At 42.4% G+C, this 19,531-nt stretch overlaps 1 protein-coding gene across 1 annotated transcript in view; it reads left to right on the top strand.

The window, feature by feature from the left end:
* TMTC1 (transmembrane O-mannosyltransferase targeting cadherins 1) overlaps window positions 1-19,531 on the top strand; it is a 48,607-nt gene that overhangs the window by 9,339 nt on the left and 19,737 nt on the right. Inside the window, exon 3 of the mRNA XM_010714371.2 lies at window positions 15,272-15,415. Within this exon, the coding sequence (XP_010712673.1) occupies window positions 15,272-15,415 (144 nt within the window). The remainder of the gene's footprint in view (window positions 1-15,271; window positions 15,416-19,531) is intronic.

The raw sequence follows: 19,531 nt of genomic DNA on the forward strand, positions 1-19,531 counted from the left end.
TACCATGCTCAGGATTTAGGAAATCATTTAGAAAAGTCTCCATCCTATTTTTTAACATTTCCAGGAATGGAAAATCCAGTACAGCCGTCAATAAGTTGGACTGAAGGTTAATTACCCTGGCTGTTGGAAATGTCCTCCTTTATTTTTAGTCTGTTTTGTTTAACGTCAGCTTCCCGTCATTGGATTTGTTTACACCTTTAAATGCCACGCTGAAGAGCTCATTATCAGAAGACAGTTTTCTATACAGTGATCAGCTTCTCTTCTAATCTGCTGCTTGATACAATAAATGGAGCAAATGCAAAGCTTGCTCTGAAAGTAATGCCTCCTATTTATTTCCCTGGAAATGACGACAGCTACAAAGAGCACAATAACACTGTTCGATAGAGCAAATTCTCAGCTCCAAAGCACTATTTTTCAACATAGTCACCACCATTAGCTGTGCATTTTCACCAGCCTGCATGCTGTGTTTGTAAAAATCTGTATGGCCATCTGGAACATGGCTTGTCTTTCACATCGGTGTCACCACTGCTGGATTGCACCATCCACCGCCTCACTGCGCTCACATCCAGTGTTTGGTCTTCATAAACCTTCAGCAAATGTCAATGAATGTCAATGGCTGACATTTTTTCTGTGTGGAGAAATCCATTTCCACACTTTCGCTTCACATGTACTTCTATGATGCCATTTTGTCACTCTCCCTCTGCTGCCATCTGTCACATGGCAACAAAATCAAATAGGCCAACATAATCAAATAATAGGCATTAGTTTCAGAGCAGCCCTCCTAAATGCTGTCACTTTCACTGTTACGCAAGTTTTTGTGATCACTAGTAATTCCCATAGCTCTTCTCCAAGCTCTCTTCAAGTTACCAGAAAAGCACATTGAAAAAAAAGAGAGGGACTAACAAATATATTCTGAACCCCACTTTGAGCGTGATACTATGGAGTGTAACATCGCTCACTGCTTTCTGCTCCTGCCGACATCACCTCTGCCTGTGTAAATGGGATTTACTGGCAAAACATTTTTTTCTCCTCTGACTCAGCAGCACTCATTTATTATAATTATAATGCTGTCTTCTGCTCAGCAGTATTTCAGTTACAAGAGAGTCTATTTTGAAATGTGATTTCAAACGTTTCCTCAGTTGCATTAGATGGCACAGTCTGTGCTGCTGGTATTGTTTATAGAGCATCCAAGGCCTGGTCAGGGCTCAAGTCCACATGGAAGCACTTCCCAGGTACCCAGTGTCTCAGTGGCTCTGGCTCATGCTCTGATTGCTTCAGTTATTTCGGGATTAGTTCACATTTCTGAAAAACCATCCCCTGCCCCCACCTTGCATGCTCACTATCTGTCCTCGCAAGGCCTGCACTGCATGCATGCCAGGAGTCACTGGGGAGCTGCACTCCTTACTTCCACCACCTCAGCAATCTGCACTTAGAGTGGCAAAGTTGTGAAGGATCTGGAGCACAGGCCATATGGGGAGCAGCTGAGGGAACTGGGATGTTCAGTCTGCAGAAGAGGAGGCAGGGAGTGGGTTGGCCTCTTCCCCTATGTAACACAATAGGATGAGGGGGAATGGCTTCAAGTTACGCCACAGGAGGTTCAAGCTGGATATTAGGAAAAAATTCTCTAAAAGAGGGTGATGCACTGGAGCAGGCTGCCCAGGGAAGTGCTGGAGTCACTGTCCCTGGAGGTGTCCAAGAAACGTGGATGTGGCACTGAGTGACATGGTTAGTAGGCATGGTGGTAGGTGGACAGTTGGACTGGATGATCTTGGGCTTTTCCAACCTTTATGATTCTATGATTCAGTGATTCACTTAGACGTTCCTTATTTTTACGCTCTCACTCAAGCCCTGTTGCTGAGTTTTTGAGGCTGTACAGTAAGCAATAGAGTGATATAATTAAAAAGAGCTATATGTTTGCCTGTGGAGAATTACATTCCACGTTTTCCCCTTAGACATATCCATCTGAAGTGTTTGGCCTTCTGTGGAGGCCTCACAGAGGCGACTTGGTGCCTGTGGTAGTGGCTACAATGAAGAGATGGAGAAGGGGATGGATATGGGACAAATAACGTGATGGTGGATACTCTAGATAGGTGTTGCAGTATATAACAGTTTTCATGTTCACATTATTTTATGCATCCTCACAGACTCCAGCTTTGCAAATCACTGCCCCGATTGTAGACCAATTCTCTACAATTAGAAAGAAGGAAATAAGTAGTTGTACTGTCCTGACCACATTTTGATGATTCAGAATATTTTTGGCCACTGACCTGAAAACGGATGAGAAGCTGGGAAGCTGAGGCAGCACTCGGAATCACAGAGTTGTTTGGGTTGAAAGGGATCTTAAAGCCTCTGCCAAATTCCAATCCCCCTGTCATGGGCAGGGACACCTTCCACTAGATCAGGCTGCTCAGGGCCCAATCAAACCTGGCCTTGAACGTTAACAACACCAACTTCTGTGACATTCCCCCAGGTACACCTCACTATGTGTTTGGTCTCCAGGTGAGTTCAGATTAATCCGCACTCTCCAGATGACAGAAAATACAGATCTAGTCAAGGGGCTTAGCAATCCAGCAGCAGCTCTGTGAGAAGGATGGGAGATCAAAATACCACGTCTGCCTAGCGTGATGAGGAACAGTGGGCATATTAATAGGGAATTAATAAAGAAAACAGAGTCAATAGGGAAGCAGACTGCTGCTACCACCACCTTGCAGCGTCTGGGAGGTAGGAGAGAGAGCAGCACTGCTGTAGCAGCTCTCTCTGAGGCACGTGGCTGATGGCTCATTAATCATTCCAGCTCCCTCCCAAAGCTTGTGCCAAACTGCAGTGTAGGTTTGCCTGATCTCTGGTGAGTGAATTTAACTGTTTGCTAAACAAAAGTGATCTTGTCAGTCCATGCTTGGCTCTTTTTACTGCTTGCAATTACCATTCCACCAACGTAACAATGCGTTTCTACTTGCTGCTTCTCTGCCAGAAGTGTCAGCTGCCACATCACTGTTTAGTGAAAGTGACCTATTGCTCCTGTGGTGTAGGCAGGTGGTGTAGCTATGGCTGTGTGAAAAGATGTTGAAGTGCACATAGTTTACATACGGAAATAATAGCGTTTGGGACTAAATCCCAGGAAACTCAACCCCATTCCTACTTTTGAAGGCATTTGTAGACAGGATCTTCCACTGCCATGTGTCGGTTTATCTCTTCAGCTAAATTGTGGAGCAGAAGAACGTGTTTTCTCTGACACTGAAATTGCAGGGCAGGTTTCCAAGGCAAACTCCACAACTGATGCCATCAGCCAGCTCCTGATACACTGCTGATGTTTGAGACTCTTTGCAGGTGGCCCCTCAAAAGGCTTACCCCAGCCAACTAGCTAGTGATGCAGTATCCTGATGGAGCCTGATTTAGGTAATTAGCGCAATCCAATTATGCTGCCCAAGAATGAAGGAAATGAAAACTGAAATGATATGCAGAAATAGAAAACAGCAGCATAATTTGAATTGGAGAGAAGGAGAATGAAAAGGAAAAAAAAAAAAGTTTTGTGTATATGGGAAAAGCTCCACCTGTAAGTCAGGCTGAGGAAAAGCAAATGGAGGCATAACCCTTTGGAGCTGCAAAATGAGTTATCCATAAAGCAGATTTTATCAACAGCTGGCATTCTGTGGTTGTAGCAATGGCTTATAAAGCTTTTAGCTTACCTTCAGTAAAACAATAAAAACACACTGCTGGGTTTCACTGCTTTGGTGGTTTGCCTGACATATGGTAGTGACCCCAGGAGATGCTTGTTTTTTGCTTCTGCAAAAAGCAAAGACCAGAAGTATTCTGCCTGAGATACAATTGACCATGGCTACTCTGAAAGCCAGCCTGAAAATTCTTGGTCCTGTTGTTAGGAATTTCGGAGACCTCCTGTAGCTGGAGGTTAAATAGTTTTACATAAAATAAAACTTGTTTTGCCATTCTCATGTCTGTGACTGAGAATACAAGGCTATGCAACCTTATGCTAGTATGAGGAATATCTGTGATGTGCTAATGAAGATATCTTTGTTGTTGTTGATAGCTAACAAGCTTTTGTCCTGCTTCTTTAATGGCCTCATTTGCTTGATGTTGCTTGAGATTTTATCACTCCTCAGAAACTCATATGAACTGACATAACCAAAAAGCTTAAAACCAGTCTGACCACCGTTTCTTTTGTCTTTAATAACTCTTCAAGCAACAAAGGGAGAAGAGAAAGAATCACTCTCCCTGCTACTTTTGAGCTCATTCAAAATCTAATTCCCAGAGCAGCTTCATCTTACAGTCTGCGTTTCCATGGCCAGCATCTCAGAGTATACTTTGTAGGCATGCTGTGTTTGCTACCAGGTTCCTGCTTCCCATGGATCTCTTATCAATGTGAGCAGCAGCAGGTGATGCTGAAGGAAGTGATGATGGTAATAATAATTTGATGGTATGCAAACTACATCATTGTGTCCAGCAAAAAGTTGACACCTGAAATTTTACATTTGCACTTTCAGACATAAAAGCACATAGGTTTGCCCTTAATTAATAAAATATCAGTAGAATAATGAGTTTAATAGTGCAGGAAAAAGAGCTATGTGTGATTGAAATCAGGTACTGTGATCATCAAATGGTACAAAATGGTAGCATCACCAGAATTATTTCTATCAGAAGATGAAAGTTGCAGAAATGAATTGAGATTGGGGCAGCTAAGAAAGGAAAAGTGCTGGAAAGAAAGATAAAAAGTGTGTATGGAGAAAGACAGAAACTGATCTGGCTCTCCTAGCATCAGGCAGCCCTAGGGCAACCTGGACCTGCCTTTCAGGCTACTGCTCAAGGGAGGCAAGTGCTCATTGTGAACCGTCTCTTACCATCATGTAATATCTGATGGTGCAGAGTCCTGCAGAATGTATTCACTATATAGGTAATCCAGTGAGTTTTGTACATAAATGTCCCAGTGTATGTGCGGACAATATACATGCTTTTGCATATCTGTGTATGGACGTGTCCATCAACAGGCTCATTACCACATGTTCCCTTTGTGCTTCTGGCCAAACAGTGCGAGCAGAAGGGGGATCAGCCTGCTGTCAGCAGATGAGTGCAGAAACCTCTGTTCTCCCTGATGGCACTCTTCAGAAAAGGGGGTTGCAGGGCAGCAAGCAGGAACCCTCAGGCTGGCTCTCTTTGTGGCTCAGCCTTGAGGGAAGGGAGACTCTGGGCCAGGAGGCAGGCCAGGCAATAGGAAAATGCTTGGTGCTGCAGCATGGGCAGACTGTCTTTTGAGAACTTGCAAATAATAGAGTTAAGGGCATTGTTTGCAGCAGGGAAACTGGGAACGCTGGTTTGTGGCATGGGAAGCATCATGAGTTCCTGACAAGATGTGAGAGGAGGAAGCAATGTGAGTAGCAAAGCCATATCCCTCACTGAGGGAATAAATTGGTGCATAATGCTGCTGGAACAGGTAGAAAAGGAACAAGCTAGGCTGCCCTTTCTCCCCCCTCCACTTTAGAAATAAAGCTCTAATGCTATAAGGGAGACTCAGGTTTCTTGCTAAGCTTTCCCCCACATCTACTCACTGGCTTTCCATGCATCTTACATCAGCACTGTCTGGGGTTGTTTAAATTTGGTTAAATTGCACTCTCCATGCAGTAAGAAAACAGTGTTCGTATGGTCCTTGATGCATCGCGTGTGCCTTGGAAATGCCTCTCAGTGTCGACTGCAGGTGGCCTTGGATACCATCTGTGATTTATTTCTGGAAAGAATTAAAATACCAGCACCATTTGTTAGCCTGTTTTTACAGGGAGTCAAAAATGTGCAGTGCTGCTTTGCTGTGACTACCGGAGCTGTGTTTGCTCCTAAAGCATCGGGTGCTCTTCTGACACTTGGATTCCTTAGGTCAGGCCCTTGGAGCAAGCCCTCTGGTTAGGCATTGATGGAACATCTTCAGAGAGAGTTAACACTATGCCCTCCTTTAGTGGATCTTACAGGCCTGAGACAGCTCACGTCCAAGCTGTCGGGAGCATCTTTGTATGGTATTTTTCTAAATCATGCCTTGTCAAGATGTGCTTTTGGGGTATTGGTGCTCTTATATATTATGTGGTGGCTGTCCTGAAGCAAGACAAACCTGTTGAGTGATTTAATAATAACTGACGATTAAAAGGCTGCCTGGTAGTTTGAATCAGAGCTTAATGGCCTTTGTAACAGTGCATGGGATGATGGCCAAATTACTTCAGCCACTGTAATTTATTTTTTAACCTGTTAAACACTACTCCATGCCTATTTTGGGGTGTACCCCATGTTTGCTCAAATGTTCTGCCTTTTGTTGATGAAATGCTAATCAGGATGTATTTACTCAAAACCAGAGCAGTGTAAGTGTGACCATGAGGCCTCAAGCACAGGCATTACGTGTATCACTGCGGTGGAGCAATGGAAGCTGGATGTTCCTGCTGGAATGGGAGCTGAATGGCTTTGCCTGATCATAGGCATCTGCACTGAGTCACTTCCTAGGCTGTGGCTTTTGTCATGGGTACAAGCCTTTCTACACTGTAATACAAGGACTTGCTATCTTCTCCAAAGCATCTCCTCAGAGAAGAGCCCCTGTTATCTGTGACAATGGCTGTGGAACATTCCTCATATAGGGTGTGTAGCTCGGACTGTTTCCAAGGAAGCAAATGCACTTGATATTGAGGCTAAAAATCTGGAGAATGGAAAGCACTTTCCTAATGAAGCTGCAAAGCATTTTACTTATTAAGATGAGATCTGTTTCAGTTTTTATGTGAACTATGCAGTTTCTACTGTACTTTTTACTTTTTGCAAACAAGAATGTCAAATCCAAGGGCTGATTACTTTTAGTTCCTGCACTGTTTCTTTTCTGCTAGCCAGCTGCCTTTGCTCTTATTGAAACTTTGAGACCACATTTGTCCCAGAGAACAGCCATATAGCTGTATAGCAGTGGTTATTGCTGTACAAATCATGAGAGATTTGGCTTCTCTGGTCTTTATCAATGGGCAGCAGGAAAATTGGTTCGCAGCAAGTGTCTACTGAGGATAGTCTAAAGACTTCTTGTGAAGCCTTGGTAGGTGAGAGTGAAGTGCTCTCCTCATCATCAGGAATTTGACCCTTCAAGCAATGTGGGAAATGCTGGAATAGGGCTGCTCCAGTTTACATCAATGGCTGAGGCAATGCCCAGCCATTTCAGAGCCAGTACAGACCGCACTTTGGGGAACCGCTGGATATCACAGCATGACAGAATGATGTGAATTGGAAGGGTCCTCAAAGCCTATCCAGCCCCAATCCCATGCTGTGTGCAGAGCTGTCACCCAGCACTTCAGGTTGCCCTGGACTCCCCATCCAACCTGGCCTAAGTTCCTCCAAGGATGGGACACCCACAGCTTCTCTGGGCAGCTGTGCCAGAGCCTCACCGCTCTCTGAGTGAAGAATTTCTGCCTAATGTCTAATCTAAAGTTGGACATGTTTAAACAGATGGCAGGTGTGATTCTGTCCCATCTGCTTAGGCACGATGTATGTTGTTCTGTACCCTCATGTAAATGCTTGGTTGAAGAATTTATCTGAACTTGCTGTCTCCTGTTTGCTGTGATGCTGATCTGGTTTCTGTGGGGTCTTTGAAGAAGCCTGTACTGTTTCCTCTCTCTATAGGGCAGGCATGTCTTGAATTATTAGTCCATTGCTGGCCTTGAGTGGTTTCTGGGATTTTAAGGACTTACATGGATCCTACATAAATTCTTTATATGAAAGCAGAAGCAGGCAGCCCTATTTGATAACCTCTCATTGGCTCAACATCACAGGAAAGATGTGAGTTTAGGAGGGGGGCTTTTATTTACTTATTTATGTTTAGCTGTGACATTGACATAAAATCCTTTCTTTCCTCCTCAGCTCTAAATTTCAGCTTCCATCCCTACCCAAGTTTGAAAATTTAATGAAATACTCTTTTAAGTGCTACAGGCTTGGTTTTAAAATGTCATGCTTCTGAATGTGATGTTTTGAAAGTAGGTGCTGGGGTCAAAGAATAGATGTGGCTTTTGTCAGTTTACAGATTATATCCATTCAGCTCCTCTTGTTTTGATGCCTGTGTCCTGTCGAGCTTTCCCTCGATGGTAGAGCATTCTGCAGGCAAGGAAAGCAGGGTGGGCTGGCTGGCCAGCCCGCCCTTCCCTGAGCCCTGGCTTGCCCTTCAGCAGTGGTGAGTGGGACAAACTGATGAGTGTCTGAAATAGCTGTAGGCATTCCACATACCCCTGTTGCAAACTGCATGCAGCATCACTTCTGAAACCAGTTGTCACAGAATCGTAAAATATCCTGAGTTGGAAGGGACCCATAAGAATCAAGTTATGATCTTGGTGTTTCCATCAGGGCCTGAGCTGGTCCATGTAATGCCAGTGAAGACCCTGGTGGGACCCACAGAACCACTCATGGGGTGGAGCACACCGGCGAGGTTCAGAGATGCTCTGAGAACTGTGTGAGGTTAACCCCATGAGGTTAGGGTTGCTCCCTGCCTCATTCCTAGCATTGTGTGATGTGCTGATCCAACCCGCCTCATCACTGAGTAATATAGAAATGGGTGAGGTGTAATAGCAGCAATCAGGGCTGTGCGCGTACAGTGACTGCTTTGTCATGCTTTCACTGAAGGAGATTATGCCTGAGGCTTTCAAAAGAACCTAAAAGCCTTAGATCTCTCACTTGTCTGACTTTCAACAGGATTGCCAGGTTTAAAAAAAATCCTTGCCTGCCACAAATCTTATGCCAAGCTGAAGGGTGTTAACTTCGAGGAAATATTGATGCAACTATTAAAACTCTTCAAGAGAAACAAGCTGCTGCTTAATATTGCAGAATTGTCTCTTCGTCTATAAAAGGTATTCACATGCTGCAAATTGAAGGTCTTTTGGAGGATGACATAAGGTCTGGCTCTGTGACCTACATCAGATATACCTTTCAGACAAAGATGCCATGATGTCATGAGGCCATGACTTGACTTGTTGCCAGTGTAGGGTTATTCCCTGTAGGATGGCTGCTCTCTGTATTGCATCAGCTTTTAAATCAACCTTACACAGAGCTTTATGGAGAACCTAAGGAAACACATGAAAATGAGTGTGACGTAATATTCAAATTGGAAAATTGGGTGTATAGGAGTAAATATAAAGTGAGTAGTATAAAAATTTGGGACAGGTGTAATATTATTGACGTAACCTTCTTCTGTTGGCAAAATGATGCCAATAAAATATTACTATAAATGTTGAAATGGGACAAAACGTGTCTTAAAAACAAGTTGCTGTGCTGCCAGCAATAGGGGTGGGGTAATTAAAGCCTGATTGCTCCCTTAGTTTGGCTACAGCCAGTCTGTGCCTGTAGAGCACTGTGGCAAGGTCATATAGGCTCTGGAAGGATGACGAGTGGCAGCCAGGCAGCGTCCAGCATCTTGAAGAATGGGTGAGAAAACACAGCATCCTCTGGTCAAGAGGTAACACCAGCAGTTTGCCTGCAGTGGCACAGCAGTGATAATGGACCACAGCTGCTCCAAGGGTAGAGCATACTCTGTGTGCCTGACATGAACACGAGAGAGTTGGCCTTTTCTCCTAGATAGCTAGTGATGAGAGTTTATGGCCTTAAATTGCACCAAGGGAGGTTCAGGTTAGATATTAGGAAAAAAAATTGTCTCAAAAAGAGTGGTGATGCATTGGAACGGGCTGCCCAGAGGGGTGGTAGAGTCACCATCCCTGGAGGTGTTTGAGAACCGTGTTGGTGTGCCACTGAGGGACATGGTTTAGTGGTCATGATGGGCATAGTTGAGGTTGGCCTTGATGATCTTAGTGATCTCTTCTGACTTTAATGATTCTATGATTATTTAGTTAAAAGATAAGTAAAAAAAAGCAGGCATGCTATCTCTCCAGTTCAACCATTTGCTCATTTTTATCTCTAGCAGAAAAGAATATGTGCAGAGCCTCTTCGAGTATCATACAAGGAGGTGCAGGTGTATTTTTCTTTTCTGATGCTGTTAGGGCATGGCTATTAGGTTACTTATGTCCCATGTTGTTTATGGCTTTTACAGTCTGACTCATGTCCCAACTCACTGGGAGCACGCTTTTGACAGGCTTGTCATAGGTACTTGGGGCATCAGGGAAAGCCACCAGGAAACGATGACATCTCATGGGTGTCCCAGCTCTAAGAGATGGCTCAGGATGGCCTTCAGCAGCCCTCGTTGTGCTGCTAGACCCTCAGAGCCATCAATGGGACCTGTTCTGTGCTGTTTGTGGTCATTTCCCTGAAGAACTGTGCCTTAGAGTGGCTCCATCCCCTTTGCTTTCTACCCCTGTCTAGTGTTGGCTGTGCAAAAGCCCTGTAACACTCCAAGAGTGAGTGGGGAATTGTCAGGCTAATGCTTTTTGCCCCCTTAATACTCTGGCACCAGACCAAGGACTGTTTAAGGCAGATCCTGTGAGCAGAGCTTGCCAAGGGTTTAAGTGGTCTCTCTACATCTGAACTAAAAGAATTAAAATTCTTAGTGGATTATAGGTTGTATCCATGACAACAAACTCGCTCCCTTTCTCTTTTGGGGGGGGATCTCTTGTAGTATAAATATGTTGCCAAACAAAACCCTTCAGTTTATTTTTTTAACTAACGTTTCACATAATAACAGCATTAATTAAAAAGCAAAATAAGTAGACGACAGCATTTTGATGATTGTATACGTTTTATGCCTGGTATCATCTTATGAGACTAGAAGTCTCTTGACTGTGCAAGTCAATAGTGCTTTTGTTCGATAGTAGTAGAGGGAATTTTGCTAGCCTAAAAGAAGTGAGGATAATTATTAACAGGAGTTCTTGCACACTGTATACCTGTAGTAGCTAAAGGAGAAGCTGCTTAAATTTATTCTGACAATTGCAGATGCAGCACTGGAGGAATCATTTGAATTATTCATTCTGCAACAAGGAAACATCCCACTTGTCTTCTCTTCAGAATTGAAATCCCAGTCTGATTTAAAATATGCTTTAAAATATATGGTGTTAATTTCTTCTTTTTTTTTCTTTAAAGTAACTGCTGTTTCAAGACTTCTATTATGATTACCTATGAATGCAAGTTTTCTAGAGAAAATAACTCTGATTTCTAAAAGAAAGGAGAAATTGATTTTTTTACATGAACTGCTTCTTGTAGAATAGATTTAATGAAATTCAGCTTTCTTTCATAAATAATGCAGCACTTGCATTTGATTAGGTGAAGCCTAGAGGAATTTCTACCTAATCAGATGCATAGCAAGAATATTGCCTACAGACTGTTACTATTATCAATGGTGGTGGCAATGAAAACACAGCACTGTGTGTGTCCAGGCAGAGTGCTTTGTTTTCTTAAGAGAAGTTATAAAACACAATATACATTATAACAGCTGATTTTTTTGCTGGTGTCCCAGCTGTTTGTAAAACAAGGTCTGAGTTCTGGGTACTGCTATTATTGTGGCATGAAGAGACACCACGTTACCTTGATACCCCATTGTAAGGTATTTCTTACTCTTCCAAGAAATAGACACACATGTGGAAGAGACAATCTTTGCATCAGAGAATTTTCAGTTGAGATAAACAAGGTAGCTATCAGAAATCATTGGGACCAATATGGAAAATCTTGAAAAGCTATACAACTCTTGCAAGAACATAAAAATGAAAAAAAAAAAAGAAGTACATCTCCCTTCTTTTACAAAGATAATAGATTATGTGCAGCAAAAAGCAAAAATTGGCAAATGATATATCTGCAGATTTTGCAGAAATCTTTTGGGAGTTCTTTAGCAAATGTTGCTTTAATTAGTTATCTCTGGTCAAGTTTTATGATGTTCTGTAAATCCAGCCACAAGACTTTGTTCTGCTCTGTTTTATCCCTAGGAAGCTGCTATTAGAAGCAGCGAGTGCAGATGAAGAGGGTAGGATAGACCATTAGTCCTGAAGTCAACGTCCATATTAATACGTAGCAAAGGCTCTGGGACCCATTCTGTAGCCCTGAGGACAGCTGGTATGATTGGCCTGCAAGTATCTGAGAGATTGTAGCTGAGCCCGAGCTGATTTTGGGATCACACCCTGGTCTGGGCTTAGTGCTGGACCCCTCCTGGGAAGTGTTTCAAGATGGGCCATGCAGTGGCTCTGATTGCTTTACTCTAGGTGTTGCTGTCTTATGGCTTGGTTATGCTCTCTACTGGGCTCAGTCGAGTATCATCTTGCAGTATCACTGTACTAAAATAATATTCCAATAAAAACTTATAGAACTGAACCTTAGAGGAAAAGACCAGCACCACTGCCTTATCTCCCCATGCTCAGATTTTTTTCTCCCAACATTTGTTTGGATATGTAAAATTGCAACTGTCATAACTTCTTCAGGCCAGATGCTAAGCTGGCTTAAGCTGACAATTTGTGCTGGTTGAGGTTCTGTTTTTTCACTTACATTTCTTGGAAAGGGCAGTGAGATGTAATGAATAAATGTAAAACATAAGAAATAGAGCCCAGGATACATGGAGTTGTGTCTGCATCCTGTGATTTGCTGTCAAGAGGTTTTAGCGCTGAGCTCAGAAATGTATTTATGGAACTGTTGGTCAGAACTGTACAGTTTAGAGGTGAAATCAGTGCTGTTTTTTAATCCTGAATTTTCATTCCTCTGCAAATTGTTGCAAGCAAATCTCCTGGGCCTAAAATGTCATGCGGAGCAGTAGAGGCCTAGCGTAGAATTAATTTCTGAAAGTTTGAGGACAAAACCATCAGTTTTTGTAGAATGTTCATCTGTTTCTGGATTTCCCGAGAATTGTCTGAAATACCTCTGGCCGCTTACGTGTTGAGGGACTTCACGTCAGATATAAGAGCTCTTTTTATATGAGTATTGACAACAGGGGTGCTTGGCTTTTATCGTAGCCAAATGGAAACAAGAATCGAATATAACTACCAAACCTTTTTAGTTGAAAGCAATGTTAAAATCATGTGGGAGAAGCAGGAAGCAAGGCTGAGCCTTTCCTTATTTGCCAAAAGGCAGATAGAACATTCTTTACTCAAGATGGTGTCTGAAGTATCCCACAGAACTGCATGCCACATGGTGAAAAGCAGGCAAGTACAATCCTGTCCATTGCTCCACAGCCATTCCTGTGGAGATTTTCCCCTAGTCCTCTTCATCCAGGGAGGCTTAGCCTTGCTGGCCAATGGAGTTTAGGGCTTGGGTAACATTCAGCCCCTACCCACTGATCACTTTGTCTTTTACTGACTCTTCGCCAAGTGCAGGCAGCCTCTCACATCCAGAAGTGCTTCATACTGGCTGGTAGCTTCAGTGATGGAAAGTGATGCTATTTTCATGACAACTGGAGGCTAGCCTTGGGTAGCCTTCTCTTTGTTTCTCTGTAACAAGATCAATTAAGGACCTCTTCCAAAATCATTTAAGCCTTGAATGCAGGTAGTGTGGATGAATGTTGTGCAGATAGTGCAGATGGTGGCTTGTACATGAAAACTGCACCTGAAGGCTTGCATCAGGAGAATTGATTAGTTCTGACAGACAAGATACTTATCTGTACAGGAGGAATGTTGACAGAGCCTGCAGTCATTAGATATGAGTGGTGGTTATTACACTTACCCTTTGTCTGTATAATACTCTGAGTTTATATAAAACTACACAGCTCCAACCTTGGATGCTCTGTCCTCAATGATGTGGCTGTGCGATGTTTGTCTGCCAGGCTCAGTGATGGGCAGAAAAAGACTTTTGGGGCTTTTTTCTTGTTTAGCTGTAGGAAACATCCTGAATTTGTTCCTGGTGCACGTCCTCTTTTCTCAGAGTTTCCTCATGTGTTCCTGGCTTCACCCCCAAATAAGACCCTGCCAGAATCACTTATGTGCTGTGGAATGAAAATATGACTGATACAAATGTTGCAGCAGTGTATAAAATGCTAAATTATTCATGGTACTTAAGTACAGAAAATCCCAGGGCTCAACTGACAAAATGAGGAACTCCAGGCAAGAAAAAAACCAACATGGAAAGTCTTAGATTAAAAACATTCTCGAAATTTAGAGTTAGACCACATTATAATCTTAATCTCTGCTTCCTTTAAATGCCCTTCCCCGTGCCTGAGCTGTCACAGCTAACTACTTTTAATGTCATTATCCACATCTCATTCCCATGAATTACAAAGCTATTATCCACACTTTACAAACAGGGAACCTAAGGCAAAGAAACACCAAATGACTTGTCCTGGCTTGAAATAGAAAATGTGCACTGGCAGCAGGATTTGAGGCTAGGTCTCGTCAGTCTGAAACCTTGGCCATCTTAATCTCTTCCTCCCTATCGTGAATAAAATGAGCATCAAGATGAGGTCTGTGGGCACCTTCCTTTCCAGCTATTCTCCCAGCTTGTGTGGGATCTCTGTGGGCGTCTCTCTCATATTTCTTCATTATCATCATGAACCTCAGTTTTCATGGATCTGTGATACAAAGGGCCCTAGATCACTTTTACCTCTGGAGTTTTCCAGTGAAAAACCTACAAACTGCAGTGTGATTGTAGGAGCATGATTTTGCTTGAGAGTTGAAGCAGCTGAGTGGACCACAGTGTGCTTTTTTATTCATAGGGAATTTTAACAGAGATGCATTGGGCCCAATGTGAAATGTTTTAACTGAAACAGATATAAGTTTTTGTTTTGAACAGATAAAAGAAGAGCCAAGTGGTAAAAAGAAAAAAAATACAGCTAGAAGCTCAGGGAATTCATATCATAATGCAGTCTTTTTCCGGATTTTTTGATCATTTTGCTTCATCCTGAAAACATGGTTCAGCAGCTGATTTCAGGCTTCACTTTGCCCTTTATTAATGTCACTTTTATTGTGGGAAACAGATATTTTTAAAAAAGCCACGTATCAGTTTAGCTGTGTTGTGTTGGTTTCTGTATATGTCAAAACATATTTCCACTGGAAAGATATTTGTGACTAAGGGTTCTTGCTTGTTCGAGAAGCATTTTGAATAAAAACATCCAGGCTGCTCTGATCACTCTGCCTTTTGCTTGGAGGGTAAAACAGCATTTCAAAGCTGTTCAGTGTTCCCTTCTGCCCTGGAAGCATAAGGGAGCTGTAAGAGAAGATCTGATTTACAATCTCTTTGGGAGTTGAAAAGGTTCCTCATGATGCCATCAGGACCTGCAGCAAATGAAAGGAAGATGTTATTTTCTAGCTTTCCTTCCCATTACTGAGTGCTGAACAGCAGTGGTGGCTGGACAAGTGGCTTGAGCTTTGTGTGTCACTTAATGAGTGTCTGTAACTTGATATTTCCTTCTCCCCAGACTGTACCCTCGACATGCAAGTGCTCTCAACAACCTGGGGACATTGACCAAAGACGTGGTGGAGGCAAAGGATTACTATAGACGGGCCCTGCAGTTAAACCCTCAGCACAATCGAGCTCTCTTCAATCTCGGCAATCTGCTCAAGTAAGTTGTACACAGACCTGGGAAATCCAGATTCTCTCGGTGCACATCACCACAATGGGTTTTCTGCTGACTGGTGAAGGAATGGTATTAGTTCTTACTGCTGGCATGGGGACAAGACTTTGTCTGGATGTCCTTATGCTGTCTGCCGGGTCGCTTCAGGTACTGTTTACAGTAATGTTTCAGCTGGAGGGCATTCACTTGTTCCGAATTAGGCATCAAAAAATGAGGAGTGCAAATCCAAACCAGTCACCTGAGATTTCCATCTCAGTGAAGAGGTGTAAACCTTTCCAGTGAAGCAGGCCATGTTGTTCAAAGGGAGGCATTTGATGCAGATCTAATGAATAACACATACCCAGCAGATCCCTCAGAGCAAATTCCTCTTCTCATTAGTTAGCTGTAACTGGAAGGTCTGCTGTGTAGTTTCAAGATAAGCACCTAACTTTTGAGGTGCTTGGTGAAGCAAAAGAGAAGGTTCATCCAATTCCAGGGGTGGTGTGGGTCTGGGTTTGAGGGGAAAGCTGGCTTACATTCCTATGTGGTTCCTCTAATGAGCAAGAAAATGAGTTGATCAGCTCTTAATTTGATATGTTGTCATTTAGAGCATTAGCCTTTAGCAAGGAGAATAGCAATCATAATCTTGCAAATTAATTTGACTAACCATTTCTAAAGACTGAACTTAGATTTACAAGAAAAGCTTTGCCACTATGTTAAAAACTTCTAGAGGTGCAATTAAAAATAATCTCTATTAACCGCACTGCTGTTTTTTTGACATGATAGTGTTGTGGGTTTTTCCCTTGCCTTGCCTTGCCTTGCCTTGCCTTGCCTTCCATCACTTTGAGTGTGAAGTTTATGTGAAGGGTATTAAGTAGATTGCTGAAGCTCTGCGTGGTTCATTTGGTAATGGAGAAGTTGTCAGACTAATACTACAAGTAAATCTGATGGTTTGGGGTTAGAATATGGCAGATAGGTAGTTATGTAGAAGGCAGGTTAGTGCTTTATTGGAAATACTCACAAGAAAGGTAAAGACGGTCTTATTGCAAGATAAATGAAAAGTCTATATTATTCGTGATTTTTGGTTGATTGAAATTAACCTTAGATGGCAATGCTGTTTAAAAATATATATTGTCTTCTTAATCCATCCCATTTACTTTAGTTACTATTCTCTGTGATTTTTTTTTTTTTCTAAGTATAAAATATTAATACAAAAAGACAAAAGGCAGAAGCAGCATTGGAATATTTTCTGTCAATAACACTTAAATCTGGCAAGCTGATGGGCTCTTATGACCCAGCAGATGGGCAGAAACCGGATTTGTTGCGCTGGCAAAGCATAAAGGAGGCCTGTGGGAAATTGTCTTAGAACTGCTGTTTGTTTTGTGTGCAATATGTCATGTTTTTTCCTGATGTGATATTTAAGACACTGTGTGATACATTAGGTTGTGTGTACTCTGCATCCTTCTGTGGTGTCACGTACTGCAATATGTTAAAGGTGTATGATACTTCTGCTGACCTCTTTAAAATAAAGCTCTCAGGTTCCCTCTCCCCTTTTCCCACACCTATTTCCTACTATTTTCTAAGCTTTTTTGGGCTTCCAAAGCAGCCTATTGCGTCTGGATGCGCTAAGGGTTTTAATTATAACAGAAAATGGCTGTATCTTCCTGCTTAGGTAGAGTTCCTGGTGAGGGATTAGCACATATACATGTAATGCAGAAGCACCAGCACTTCTGCATAAGGTTTACTAATCCTAAAGGAAGTACACGGAGGCAAGTTATCATTCATCAGTTTAATAGAGAGGTACTCATGTTACTGGGAGTGGCCAGTCAGTTGGTCTCCTCCAAGTTCTCAGTACTGGTGGCAGCTTACTGGTACAGTGTCTGCTCTGGGATTACCCCCAGTGGATACCAGTGGTGGCTGGCTGGCAAGATGCCCGTGCCACCCCTTAGTACTGTGGCCATATATATAACAGCGGGAGAAAATAAGGCATCACGTATCAGGATAAGAAGTGGAGTCATTCACAGAAAGCATGGAGATTTAGTGACAGTTGCAGAGCAGTTTCTCACAAGCAAGCTTCTTCTAGCCACATGCAGAAGCTAGAGGTAGTTTACTTGTGTTCCCAAGCTAACGCAAGCCCTTTCTCACGGGCTAGTTGCCTGCCCAGGCTGGGATTTGTATTTTTCCACGCAGCATGTAAAGCAAATACTGTGTAGGCAGCAGGTAACAGTGATAGGATGAGAGGGAATGGCTTTTAATTGTGCCAGGGGAGGTTCAGGTTGGATATTAAGAAACATTTCTTCTCAGAAGGATTGATACTGCATTGCAAGAGACTACCCAGGGAGGTGGGTGGAGTCACCAGGTGTTCAAGAACCCTGTAGATGTGGCACTGAGGGACGTGGTCAGTGAGCATGGCGGGGATGGGTTGACTAGATGATCGCAGTGGTCTTTTCCAACCTTAGTGATTCTGTGATTCTGTGATTTTCTACCAAGTTATCCTTTTATTCAACCTAATCAGGAGAATGCAATGAGAGACTGTGTTCTACTGGGAAGAAACCTGAGCTGTGCTGCGGGTATAAGGCAAGCAGAATTATGCAGACACGAAATGCTATTATAATCTAGGTAATGAATTGAAATTTGCAGAATATTGCAGACGGATATTGCTTTCTGGCTGTGACATGAGACGTTAGAAAGGGTGTTTTGATATTTAAACTGATGGCAGTGAGAAGATAAAAGGTCAGGACATAGAAAGGATTTTCTGTCCTCTTAACAGGGGCTATGGTGACTATACCAGATACAGAGCAGAAAGAGACACATTTGCAACATCCAAATCTTGTCTAGTAACTATGTTTTGTATAATGGGACATGTAACAAAATGGTCTGGCATGGAATTCCCAGGCAAATTCTGCTGCATTCCTTACACCCACTCAAATCTGATTGCAGATACAGGATTTTACCTCTGCAGTGCTGGGAAAGGGGAACTCCAGGGTTTTGGAAAGATGGGATTGCTGTTCCCATCCAGGAATCTGCTGCTCATTACTGCCTGGATATAAGCTGTCTGTTCAAGCATCTGTTGCTGTGATTTAAGCTTGAGTAAAAATTTGTTTGGAGAAAAACAAGATGGAAAATTTTCATTATTATTATTTTGTTTTCTCTGGATACCCTTGATTAGAAAGAGATTCCATTTTCTGTTTGCATATGATGAAGAAAACTGCATGCCAGAAGATGAATGTTCTCGGGAATCATTGTAGGACAAAGGCTGAATAGACCACTGGTTTTGTTTACATATTCTAAAATAAAGTTTATGTCATCCTTTTCTTGCCTACTATAAATATTGGACAGTGGATAATTAAACAACACAGACAGATATCTTAGTTAAAATAGCCCCAGAAGGTGGCCTGCCTAAAAGTGAGAAATCTCTTTTTCCACTTTCATGTTCCAAAGCAGCTCAATGCTGCTTTCTTTTGTTTTGCTTCAAAGTTTCCTGCTACATAAATATTTAGCTCCTCTATATAGATTCAGCTTTGTTGACATGCAGCTTGAAAAACTGAGATAAATATGTATCATTCAGACTACCTCACATAAATTTATAGCCCGTGGGATATTCTGTAAGGAGACAAGAAATAAAATATTATGAACATTTGAAGTAAATATTTGGGATCTCAGCTTTCTTTTGCAGAAAAGGAGAGAACTTATTCTTTGCTGTACTCTCTCCAACGTAAAGTGCTCTAATATTCAATGCAGCATTTCTGATGAAGAAATGCCTCATAACTCTTACATGCTTTCAGAGTCTTATGGCTGAATTTTCAATGAAAAAGTGAAGTGCCTAGAAACAGTGTCCCCTGAGATCTTGAGTTAATTCAAAGGGCTGATTCTGTTCTGCATGTAGAGTCACAAAAGGTGTTCTGTGCATTTTTTGCTCTTATTTGTTCCAAGTTTAGCAAACTCTTCTAGTCAGAGGAAGGAGGATTGCCTGCCTCCCTAATATAGGCTTTTGGGTATGTATGTATTTGAATGTGCTAACATGGGCTTCTGTAAGTGCCTGAAAAAACTGAAAAACATCAGGTAGATATTATGTGTACTGAAGATCAAGATCTTTCTGAAAGTGAAATGTTCCTTCCTTCCTTT

Source organism: Meleagris gallopavo, chromosome 1 (assembly GCF_000146605.3).
Source record: "Meleagris gallopavo isolate NT-WF06-2002-E0010 breed Aviagen turkey brand Nicholas breeding stock chromosome 1, Turkey_5.1, whole genome shotgun sequence".
NCBI classification, from domain to species: domain Eukaryota; kingdom Metazoa; phylum Chordata; class Aves; order Galliformes; family Phasianidae; genus Meleagris; species Meleagris gallopavo.